Raw genomic sequence first — 13,291 nt, 5'->3', positions numbered from 1 at the left:
TTAAACTTTCTATAAGTGAATGGATGCCTTTGTTGAATTGTTTTCATAACATTTTGTTCTTGGCAGCAAAATGTCTTGCAGGTCAAGGGGGTACAACTGTATGTATGCACACACACACATGCACAAGTATATTTAGAAATATTATTAAAATAAAAGCAAATGGCAAACTGTTATAACCCTGTTTCAATATAAAGGCACACAAGACCGTTGGAGAAGCCAATGAGAGCTATCATCGTTGCTCTCCTCTTTAACTGCTTCAGAAATATTTTTAGACACTCTACAAGGTGCCCATTTATTCCCCTTGTCCTTTTTCTGTCATTCTCATTGGAACAACAGACAATAGCTGCCTGCTACTCTAGAGCTCTTCAGTCAAGAAAGGGCCATTTCAGCCAGACGTACAACTAGGGCAAACTGAGCAGAACGCTACCAAATAGTTGTAAACAAGTTCAGCGGGCGAAAAAGGCTTGTGATGGAGGATTTGTTTTTTATATATGTGTGAAGCAGCAGCTGTTTTTTAGACAGCCTTGTGCAGCAGAGAGATCACTTGAAGTATATTGTGCTGAAAACGTTTTGTGAAGAAATTTACCTGACAGAAATGAATAAGCGAGATAAAGTTAGAGATCCATGATCCCTTCTAGCTGTGCGTATTCCTGCCCTGAAAATCTTGTCCTGCTCTGTTACTTTTCCCAAATTCAAGTTGTAAAATGCAGCATAAGACTTGCAGAATTTAAGTGCGCGTTGCATCACTGCTGTTGTACATATTTGCCTTGAAACCGCAGATTTCTTTTACACCTTAAAAGAAGACTTCACCCGGAAAATGAACATTTTCTCGCCCTTGTGTTGTTCCAAACCCGCACGCCCATGAAACAAAAAAGGACCAGCTCTTTAAAAGCACCGTAAAATAACTGTAATAAATGTATTAGCCAGTATATTTTCAGCCTTATGAAGCCATCCAAGAGAATTTTTCAAAAAATTTGTTGTAAAGTAGCATACAGGTTTGAAATGACATGAGGAGGAGTAAATAATGACAGAATTTTAACTATTCCTGTATAAAGCTGATGTATAGCTGCTAAGTTGATCTGTTCTGATTCGCTTTCTCATTCTCATTCTTTCTTCCAGGGGTGAGTTGTAGCCTTCAGGCAGGCAGCTGGGTCAGTGAGAGCGGGTACGAGGCAGGTGACGGCCCCCTACGTGCCCGTGCGAACAGAGGCAGCCTGGTGAGTGACAGGCTGACATGTAGAGGGTCTAACAGTTATCGACACATTTTCCTCTCCAGAGAGGAGGAATAATGGCTGAGTGAAACCCTCTCCTGGTCCTGCTCTTTAATGGTCTCTCATTGTCAATCTGCCATGTTGATCTGCTCTCCTCAGGCCGGCTTGGCTTTTATTACTGACTGTGCTATGGATTGTGGCTTGTTTAGAAAGTCACACACTTCCTCGAGGACAGGGAATTCAAAGGGAGGCAACGCACTTGTGACTTTCTGAGAGGACTGTGTATTGTGAGACAATATAGGGCACTGGTGATCTCCCTAGGCCACGGTGTACTGCTCAAATGCATTGCAGCAAAGAAGCCAAGCTTGCTGTTCTGCTCTGATTGCTAAGAAAACTGGTGACGCATATTAATAGCAGCATCTTTGCCGTCATTTACCATAAAAAACACAGGGTTTTGGATGCGTGGTAGGACGAGGTGATATTTTCACAATACATTTATGATTATTTCGATGGTTATGTAAAATGAATCAACATTTGTGAACATCAAAATGGCTTTACATTTCAATTTGTCCATGAAGTTTTCTAAAGGCCAGCTGCGGAAGCATTTCTTGTCTCATTACTTTGCAATTTATTATGTTAGTATAAAGATATTTTAATTGCACTTCTGATTCAAACTTCAGTAGCAAAAATTGTGCTTGAGAGGGAAAGTTTGAATAAATTCAGATTCAGAACTCTGATTTGATGATTCCTTTGCATCATCACTCGAAGATTATCACAGAAGGTATTGAATATTTTAGTAAATATATGTGGGTAATTATGGAAGTTTATTACTGTAAATTGGTATATTGATGCATATGAATGGTTACATTAGTGAAAATTATTCAATATAATTCTTAATTGTGTTCATGTTGTGAAAAACAGTTTTAAAATCATGCCTTGATGTCTGTCTGTCTGTCTGTCTGTCTGTCTGTCTGTCTGTCTGTCTGTCTGTCTGTCTGTCTGTCTATCTGTCTATCTATCTATCTGTCTCTATCTGTCTCTATCTGTCTCTATCTGTCTGTCTGTCTGTCTGTCTGTCATATGATATATAATCTTTTTTTTTTTTTGCAACAATACATAGCTACCGTCCAAAAATGTGGGATTTTATGAATGTTTTTGAAAGAAATCTTGTGCTCCCCAAGGCTGCATTTATTTGAAAAATACAGTAAAAACACTAAAATTGTGAAATTATTCAAATTTAAAATAACTGTTTTCTATTTGAATATATTTTACTATGTAATTTATTCCTGTGATGGCAAAGCTGAATTTTTAGCAGTCATTACTCCAGTGACACAATGACATGACACAAGATCATTCAGAAATCATTCTAAATTGCTGATATGGAGCTCAAATTACATTTTATATTATCAATATTGAAAACGGTTAATAGTTTTTTGTGGAGATTATATACATTTATTTCATACCAAGTGTAAAAGTCTTTTGTGTCACTTTGATCAATTTAATGCATCCTTGCTGAATAAAATGATTTATTTCTTAAAAAAAAAAAAAAACTTAGAGGAAAAACAAATGAAAATAATGTTGTTCCATTGATGTATTGTGAAATTGCAAGTGTGTCCTGGTTATTGTGCGACTGTAATGGCCTGAGACTAGCGCGTTGACCTCTCAACAAGTGTGTGCCAGTGACCCACATCTTACGGGCATCTTACAGCTCCCCTGAGCTGGCATTGTCCCAGTACCATCCAGACCATACCAGAGTAGAAGCGTGTCACTTTAACCCCAGATGTCCTGCAGAGACTTTCATTGATTGCACTTAAAGTGGCTCAGACTTTCACTGAACCATAATCTAGCACTTTTTTCTTTACACCTGCTTTTATCTCTTTGTGGCAGGCAGTTACCCTTTTAGTTTTGAAGTGCTCTATTTAAAGGGTTTCTGCGGTTATGAAGTTGAACTAGCTCAGAAATGGAATCAGATTTTATATTGTTCAAAAAGGGTTACCAGTATTCATGCATCACCTTTAAAAATGCAAATATTTCTGTCTGAATTGTCACTTGGCAGTTCGCACACTTCAGATCCATTGAGCTTTGGTGCTCAAGTGGGAATTGTGGGTTCCATTAAAGCCTGTTTTGTGACCCAGTCAGCTTTCTCCTTCTTTTTCCAATAATTTCCTGTCACTTCCACTATCAGTATGGCAAAGGCTTAACAAAACGCCAATAATTACGATGAAGGCCATTTTAGGATGTCATAAAGGATCTACTCAGGTACTTCACTGATGCTTAATGTACTGAATTGTTCTCCATTTCTCATACATCTTTAGATGCCTCCACTCTTTGATGGCTGCTTCTTCTACATGCTGGGCTCCTTCCTCAAGCCGCCTAAACAGGAGCTCCTTCAGTTAGTGAAAGCGGGAGGAGGTCAGCTTCTGAATCGCCAGCCCAAGCCCGACAGCGACGTCACGCAAACCCTGAGCGCAGCGGCCTACCACGCCCAGCCTGGTTCAGACCAGATTCTCTGCACCCAGTATATCTTATATGATCCTCAGAACTCCTACAAACCCCAGAAGGTCCGGGTAGGTAAGGTGTGGTCGGCTCCATCCACGTGGCTTCTGGACTGCATAGCTGCCTTTCAGCTCCTGCCTGTGCCGGAGACCTAGACCACCATATCCTTGCTGTAGTATTCTGTTTCAACTTCATGACATCAAATAAAACCTTTTGTCTGCATAAAAGAAATAGTTTTTATTCGTATCTGAAGATGGAGAAATCATAATTGCGCCGTTTTAATCAAGCTTTTGTATGCGAGGCAAAATAAAGATTCAAGTCACGTGGCAACTCTCAGGAGAAAGTATTTGCACGCTTTTTAGAGTCTATTGTGCTTGTTCTTTTTTTTTCTCAGTAAAATTATGCCATCTAAAAGCTAGAAAATTATAAAAACGTTTGCCATTGTTAGGATACATGACCTATTTTGAGCAGACTTGCAACTTGTGTGCCAACCATTCAGAGATCTCGTGGGATTTTGCTTTATATTCCACCAGACAGAACTTGCATCTTCATCAGACTTTAAAATGCAATGCTAATTGCTTGGATAGCTTTTGTTTAAAAAACCCAAATGGTATTCATATAGACCAGGACAGGATAATGGGGCTCTGGCTTTCTGTGTCTCTACAGATGATGAGGTGGCATTTAGATTAGATGGGGGGAAAAATACCCAAAGAGATGAATGAAAAGAAAAAGAGCAATTAATTCTCAAATGTTGGCGCTTTCAAACAAGCACGTTTTCTTTGCTCGTTGTTTCTGCAAGGGTTAAAAAAATGAAAGATTTCTGGCCCTCTTTGGCCATCTCCCAAGACGCGGCTTTCAATGGGATTAGTCAGGGATGCTCCTAATTGCTATTGATTGCTGTGAGCCGCATTAAATTGCTTCGCCCTCGTCCTGCAGGGACGTGGAGGGAGGCAATTAGTGGTGTGGACAGGGTTTCGTGGGGTGATTAATTGGAGGGTATTGAGGGTCCTGTGGGTAGAAGGAAACATGCACCCTTAACTCTTAACACCTGACTTTGCAAACTTTATCATCTCGCTACGAAGTGTTAAGAGCTGTCACATGCACTTTTACAGAGCAATGTGTGCAGACAGATACAATCCTGGGGGCAAATATGAATTGTATGAATATGACATTCTTTAATATGAATGCTGGCTTTCTATTCATCCAAGATAATCTTTTTTTTAGCCTGAATTTATATTGAAGGGAACGACTGGAGATCTAACTTTATAATTATTGCCTAGACTTATAGCAGGACCCAACAGAGGCTGTTACAAATCTCAGAACTACTGAAGAATGATCTTTTTTTGTATGTTTGGGAATTTCTGCTGCCAAGCAAGCTTTCTTCACTATATGTAATGAATGATGCTATACTGGATTTCAGTTAGAGAGTGCAATGTCTCAAGTCTAGTCTTCAGACAAGCCTAGTTTTTCTTTTGGAGGTTAGTTCCCATTCAATTCAAACGTGTGTTTATCTTGCACAACCGTGGTAATATTTGAGTAAATTACCAGCTGTTTTTTTTTTGTTGACTAGCTCAGGCATCATCTGACCAGTGTTATTGTACAAATAAAACTAAAACCTTAAAAAAAAACTTGAAATAAAATATAAAGTGAAATGAAAATTTTCATTTTCTTTCAGTTTAACAAAAGCGCAACAACATTTCTAAATCTCTGACAAAAATTCAAATAAAAAACGGAAAATATAAAAATAAATACTTATTAATAAACTCTAATGGTATTTTAATGATACTAAAATAACACTGCCTCTGACAAATGGTGCATATATTGAATTCTATGGATATTTATGCACCATATCTGATATTAACCAGTTTTGTAAATGCTGTATATTAATAAATATAGTATATTTTATACACATACTATATTCAGTTGTGCATGTCCATATATTTACATTGCCTTGGCCCTGCTTTAAAATTAATATTTAAAAAGCATAAATAATTTAACTGTTAAATGTAATCTTTAGGAAGTCTTGAAATGAATGTCAATTTCTACAGTATTAAAAAAATATTACTTTTGACTAAATTTACTTGATTGATTTCAATGTTTTAGTTATTAGTATTATGGGATTTTAATATTGGGTGCATGTTGGCATTTGAAAAATATTAACATAGATGCATTTCTAGTCATGGCACCTTTTATTTTTATTTGTTGAATATTGTATCTATGCTAAATTTCTTATTCCCCCCCCCCCCCCCCCCCCTTTGCATTATTAAGGCTTTTTGCCAGTTGGCGGTTCAAGTGCTGCCTGCTGATATCCCATCTGATGTAAAAAGAAAATGAAATCAATAAAGAGAGTCGGATGCTCAGTAGTAGCCGCATCAGGTAAGATCCTCATCATAATTAATTTCATCCCTTAATTATATATGATCTTGTGGGCACATGAGCTTAACACCATCACCTGTGTAAATAGCTCTTAATTCAAAGCATTCTTTAGAGAACAAATGGTGTGTGAATAGTGCTTTCCATGGATGTTATAGTATGTTGGTCCATCAGGATTGGAAGCAATTCAGTTCCGGCTACAGTTTCTGCTACTTATGATCAAAGTTGCACTCCTTCAATAGCTTTTAGGGGGTTCAAGCATTTCTTTGTGCCACTTCCTCCTGTTGTATCAGCACTATACTGCTGTCCTAGACAATGATGGATGAGTAAACCTGTGGTGTAGTTACAGTAATGGTCTGAGTTCCTCTCATTCCTGCTCTCTCTGACCTCGGTGTGGTGTCTGTTTTCTTAGCAGTGGAAGAATAAAGTGAACATGTGCCCGACTCTCCCTGTGACAGAGGGAATGTGATGTTTCCACACTGTAAATGAATGGCTGGTTGTAAAATACTGCTTTGTCAGCATTCAGAAACTGCTCATGTCTGCAGTATCGGAGATGCCCTGTGCATCTGGCTGGAGAAGAGCTGGTTGGATATGCTTACAAAAGATAGGAAGTGGGGGAAAAAATAAATCCATACACCGGCTTTCTTTTTTACTGAATAACACTTTTTTTTTCAGTCTATTTAACAAAATAGGTTTGTCTTCATAAATAATACACGTTTTTAATCCTCTTTCTAACTCTGAATTCAGAATACACATTAAACGCTTTGAGATATTTACACGTTTATACATTAGGAAGGGCACCTGGGCTTTGTACTGTCCCATAAAATGATACGAGTAATATTAATCATAATAATTCTTAATCTTAAATAATAGCACTGTGTTAAATGATACATAATCACTGAGTAAAATGAGTTTTAAATGAATAGTTCACAGAAAAAATGAAATTCTGTCATAATTTACTCATCCTCATGTTGTTTCAAATCTTGACAACTATTTCTTCTGTTTTTATTCACTTCTTCAAGATGGTGAATCTAACTAGAGACTTGTCTTATTTATAAATGAATCAATCAGAAAGATTTTGTAAACATGACCAAAAGATCCCGAATAAGTTGTTCCCAGATCAGGCATTAATTCTACCAGTTTTGGTTTGCTTCCCACGCAAAGTTATAGTATGGCTATGAGACTTGGAATATTGCACACAAATTATGGCATGCTTTTATTTTGGTTTGGGGTCCTTTTGAAGCTTGAAAGCTTCAGCTCCAATTTGAAAATGAATACAATCCTTTAACATGTCTCCTTTTATGTTCCACAGAAGAAAGTCATACGACTTTGCAACAACATGAGGCTGAGTAAATGATGATAGAATTGTCTTTTTTGGGTGAACTGTCCCTTTAACCGTAATGAACCTCAGTGCCCGTCAGTAAGAAAAGCTGATTGTTTAACAGTATTTTTTTTCCTCTTCCATTAGAGATGCAGTTTGTTTGTTTTCAGGCACAAGTTCATATAACAGTTTTGTATAGAAAAAAGAACAATCTTTCACAGCTTCCAGCTACAGTTAGTCAGTGTCTCAAAAAAAAAGAGCAATGGTTCACCTTTACAAAACTGACAGTGAATTGTAGAGACATTGACAGACATCGAAGGCCATGGCATGTGCACAAAGAATCAGTTCTTTCTAGAAGCATGATGCAGAACACAATTTCTTCACAGATGAAGCCGGTCCTTCCTTCAGTGGATGTACTGTAGCTTGTTGTGAGTCAGGAAAAAAGACGCTGTGAAAAAAGTACAAATGAGATGTATTCCACGTCATCAGGCCTGGCCATTGCAAATTCCATGTGATTGTCAAAAGGGAACAGCAGGGGGAAATCATACATGAGGACAGATGGGAGTTTTAAGTGCCACAGCTGACTTTCAGTCAATAAATAATCAATAAATGACAGTTTCGATGATATGTCTCATCATCATGTCCCATGATGTGCGATATGCTGCCAAAACAACGAACAGCTGTCCAGTTTAATGAACATTTATGGTTAATGTATAAAAAAAAGACACTGTTTTATCCCGTACAACAATTCCAGGACGCGTTTTGTTTCAGTAGCTACTTTGTTCACTTATTATGGTGGCTCTCGCAAAAAATTTGAAAAGATGTCCAGGTCATATATCACCAACAAAATAAAGAAAGATTTTATCAAATCTATTTTTTAGCACCATTAAGATTTGTTAAATTGTCATTTTATGCAATATTATTGTGTCAATTAAGCAATTTCCTTCCCTAAATTCTTATTACCATAATGCAATAAATAAATAAATATAATGTTCATTAATGATTGAAACTTTCAATATTTATACTTAATGGTAGAATTAAATATTTACCATTAAGTATATAGAATGTTAAATATTTCTTAAAAAATACTAATATACGATTCAACGTGGAGAATAATGGAATAGGAATTACCATTACATTTAAATTATTTGTTGTGGGATTTTGTGATGGGAACTACAATTCAGGTTTTTAATGTTTTTAAAAGTTTTGTTTTATTTACCAGTATTTTACTTTATTTCTGAATGTAATAATAAAATATGACACATACACCAATGCGACGGAAAATATGCAGTGTTGGGGAGTAACTAGTTACATGTGACTAGATTATGTAATTTAATCACAAAATAAATGTAACTGTAATCAGTTACTGAGAAAAAAAATTGGAATTATGAAAATGTTAAACGATTACAAAGGGGGGTTACATCTGAATATGTTCTGTATTCAGCTAGGATATGTTAAATAATATTAATTTGTTGCTTTGCCTGTTTTTGATGTGCACGATGCCTCCTGCCATTTTAAGGCCGTTTAGTAAAGCAATGCTAATTTGCTATTCTGATGCTTTTGATTGGTTCTCGCTTGAATTTGCAGTGCACCACGTCTGCCAAATACATCAATCCACATTGCCTGCAAGCTTTAGGCTACAACCAGTCTGAGAGTTGCCACCATGGCAAGTGATAAAAATGCGTTTCATTGCTAATTTAATCAGTTACATTACTTGAATAAAGTAATTGAAATGGTTACATTACTTATTACATTCTTAATAGGGTAACTTGTAATCTGTAACCTATTACATTTCCAAAGTAACCTTCCCAACGCTGCAATATGGTACATACCAAAAAAACTAATGCGTCCCGATGGGTTACAGAGAATTTGGTGCGTGTAAAGGTACTTAAAAATGTCACAATGCAAACAAATCCTTATTGATCCCAAAATAAGCATCATTTTCATTGTGCAATTTTTGGATTTTTAGTGTGAAATGTGATCTGGACATATTTTTGTGAGATTTACCCATTAATGTTTGTTAAGTTTTAGTTTTTACAGCCATATATCATGACATCGTAATCTGAGATTGTATGCTGAAAAGGTTTCCAGCTTGGGCTTTGAAGCTCCTGTTGAAGTAAATGTCATAGTTTTGGTGTTTCAGTAGATGTATCAGTCTTGAACTACAGCAGACGGCAGTTTAGCTTAGAAATCCTCGTCTAGTCTGTGATTTTTAGAAAGGCAAGCGCCTTGCACCCATTGGGATGGGCAGGCTTAAGACAAAAAGAAACACAGCCATGGAAACAAAAAGATGGCCATATCGCATAAGCCTGAGCTTTGCTTGTAGCTGTGGGTCATGTTTGGTGCTTAGTGCTTCACAGTCTCGCTCATGACAGCTTGTGTACTCATCTGCACGCCCTGTTCTTTTAGTATCACCCTGTCTCTGCGTTAGATGATGCTACACAACATCTGTTTTTATATGCTCAGAGCTGTAATAAATGTCCAGTGTGAAAAAGACTCTAGGGACTGTTTAATAATCGTTTGTCATCTGCTATATGTCATTTATAGACCTTTACTGTTCATTATTTCAATTGAGACCTAATGATTTGCTGACTTATTGGACAAGTCTTGGCTTCTAGCCTTCTACCTTGAGCTATAGAGAGACAAGAGACCCCAAAGATGAAGTAAAAGGCAGTGGGCGAATATATATTTATATCTAGCGCAATATATATCTAGCACCTTTGGCGGTCACGCTATTGCATTCATTGTCGTCTCATTACCAAATCTGCAGATCTGCTACTAAGTAGCTCATCCATCAGTGCTTAGAAACTGAGTCCAAAAGGTTAAAGGCATTGAATTCTCTTGGAGGGGAAAAAATCCCTATGATAAATCACAGGTGCTTGGTGAATTTCCTATTGAATTAATGACTGGTATTCATCATGGAGAAAAGGCGGAAAAAAAGGAAATCGTGGAGGTGGGTGTCTGTTTTGAAGGGGGTCTATAAGCTATGCATTAGTTAAACCGCCGAATGATGGTCGCTGCTAACGTTGTGCTGTAATGGGTCTCTGCGTAGATGTGTTACGATATAGAAGAAATCTTCAGCAAATGTGGGCTGAAAGCGGCTCAGAGTCTGTCTGGAGGTTCTTATTGGTTTAAGTGCTTCTCAAAGTGCAGTTGATCAACATCTTCCTTCTAAGCTGCAAGCCAAATTGCCGTGAGCCGAGGTTACGGATGCGCTCGAGATCAAAAGAAGTGGTTTTGAACGTGGCTTTGAAGCGCCAGACTGTATGCAGATTCCTTCCTTTGTTTTAGCCCTCTGCATGCTGGGCTGCGTGTCTGCCGGGCAGTACCACAGAGGGCAGAGGCGGATCATTTATCACTGCATATTGCCTGATTAAGGAAAATTAAAGTAGGCTGCTGTGGGCTGGCTAATTGCTTAGATAACAAGTTCAAGCAGCTAGACTTTCGGAAAGCGTGTTTGTTTGGGCTTGGGAGAGAAAAACGAGGGTTTTGCAAACAGACGAAAGAACTGCATTACGGTAGAGATTTGTAGGTTACAGTTTTAACGTTAGATGACACTTTCCACGAATAGGGTACAGTATATTGCCTGAAACTACAGCATTTATTCAACAAATGATGAATTAAAGGATTAGCTCACTTCAAAATGAAAATTTCCTTATATTTTACTCACCCCCATCTCATCCAAAATGTTGATGACTTTCTTTCTTCAGTCGAAGGAAAACGATCCAGGATTTTTCTTCATATAATGGTTTTCAATTGCAACCAATAAATCAATGCAATTCAAAAGCGCTTTGAAGAGCTTCAGAGACTTAGACGAGGAATAGGGTCTTATCTAGCAAAACGATTGGTCATTTTAATAAAAAAAAAAAAAAATGAATATACTTTTTAACCTAAATTGCTCATCTTGCGCTGCTCTACGGCCGCCAGTGATTGCGCAATGAAGTCGAAAACGTCATACTAGACGTAGGCGAAAGAACCGCCCCCGTATTTACAAAGTGCACATGCGAAGACTAATGCAAACAGCCTTTAGCAAAAAAAGGTGAAACAACGATGTCGGATGATTTTGAAGTTGAAGAAGGAGTGTTTTTTGGTAAAGGGCATTATTAGTCGTATGCGTATTAGGCGCATTAGTCCTCGCACGTTTGGTTGGGGCGGTGATTGGGCAATCACTGGCGGTCGCAGAGAAGCGCAAGATGAGCAATTTAGGTTAAAAAGTATATTAATTTGCAATTTTTGGGGAAAATGACCAATCGTTTCACTCCTCGTCTGGGATCGTGCAGAGTGTCTGAAGCCCTTCAAAACGCTTTGAAACTGCATTGATTTGGACCTTCAACATTTTGGTCGCAATTGAAAACCATTATGTGAAGAAAAATCCTGGAATGTTTTCCTGAAAGACATAAACATTTTGGATGAGATGGGTTGTGAGTAAATTATCAGGACATTTTCATTTTGAAATGAAATTATCCTTTAACCGTCAAAAAGAGGTCAAATTTAACATATTTTCTAAATTGTATTGGAATGAGTCTAAATAGTTTATACGCAGATTTTGTTATTGTCTTTGAATAGACATACACATTTAATTTATCAAAATGCAGTGATATTCCAAAATATTATTACAATTTCAAATGACTGTTTTCTATTTGAATATATTTTAACATTTAATTTATTTCTGTGATGACTAAGCTAAATTTTCAGCATAATTACTCCAGTTTTCAGTATCACATGATCCTTCAGAAATCATTCTAATATGTTGATTTGGGGCTCAATAAAATGTTGAGAACAGTTGTGCTGCTTAATATTGTTTTTGTGGAAATTGATATTTTTTCAGGATTCTATGAATAGAAAGTTTATAAGAATAACAGTTATCTGAAATAGAAATCTTTTGTAACATTATGTCTTCAATATCACTTTTGATCAATTTAATGCATCCTATAATAATAGTCATATAAACAATTATTATTATTATATTAAATAAAATATTTATGTCTGATGCTTAACATCACAGGATGTTAAAGTGTACCCTATTCGTGGAAAGTGTTTCCCACCTATTCTGCTGGATCTATTCTCATATATAAAGCAATACAATAATTTCCCTGAACAATCACTGAATCATCTTTGCTTCTCAGCTGTTTCTCTTGGGCCATTTTCCAATTATGTGGTGTAGATCTACCTTATTCCCTCTTGTTCCACTAATTAAACAATTGAAGTCAAACTTCTCATTAATCATGTTTCTTAATGAACAAGTTCATACCCCCTAGTAATACTACCACTAAATATCACTCATACTCAACAAATGTGGGAACACAGAGCCTTGTACAGGGCTAATGGAGGTGTGGTTTTGTGTATGTAATGCTGTAATGTGTGCTGCGCTTCAGTATCTCACTGTAAGCTCAGACTAATATGATCAACTTTATCTTCAAAGGACCGAGGTGGTATTTTAGGTTTAAATGTTCTCTTTGAGCGCTCAAGGTCTCGTGAAAATATACAAACACTGTTTAAGCAGCATAAGCAACTAATAAAACTAGTGGGTGAATCTTATGAAACTGGTCAAGAACATGTCCCGATCATATTTCACACCAAAATAATCAAATGATTAAAATAAGAAATTGTATTTTGCCTAAAGAAAATGAAGCTTGTTTTAGGACTATTAATGTATTTTAACAACTTAAGCACAGTTACTTAAACTTAAATCGTCATACTCGTAATTGTATTGTACTGTAATTATTATTAATGTAATGCAAAAAACAAACAAAACTATTTTAATCTTTGTTGTAAAGTATAATATGAGAGTAATTGTTGTACTTGTATTCTTGATGATTTAAATGTTTTTGTTTTATTAATTAATTTGTTTATTTGTAATAATTTAATCTTATTTTGATATTTAATAATT

General features: G+C 36.6%; 1 protein-coding gene across 1 annotated transcript in view; it reads left to right on the top strand.

Annotated features, from left to right (window-relative positions):
• Positions 1–5,427, top strand: part of bard1 (BRCA1 associated RING domain 1) — a 46,994-nt gene extending 41,567 nt beyond the window's left edge. The window contains exons 9-10 of the mRNA XM_079821323.1: positions 1,120–1,217; positions 3,527–5,427. Of these exons, the coding sequence (XP_079677449.1) occupies positions 1,120–1,217; positions 3,527–3,862 (434 nt within the window). The 3' untranslated portion in view covers positions 3,863–5,427. The remainder of the gene's footprint in view (positions 1–1,119; positions 1,218–3,526) is intronic.
• Positions 5,428–13,291: the final 7,864 nt, after the last annotated feature.

Source organism: Gobio gobio, assembly GCF_949357685.1.
Source record: "Gobio gobio genome assembly, chromosome: 7".
In the NCBI taxonomy this organism is placed as follows: Eukaryota; Metazoa; Chordata; class Actinopteri; order Cypriniformes; family Gobionidae; genus Gobio; species Gobio gobio.
This window is presented reverse-complemented; position numbering and strand designations above follow the sequence as displayed.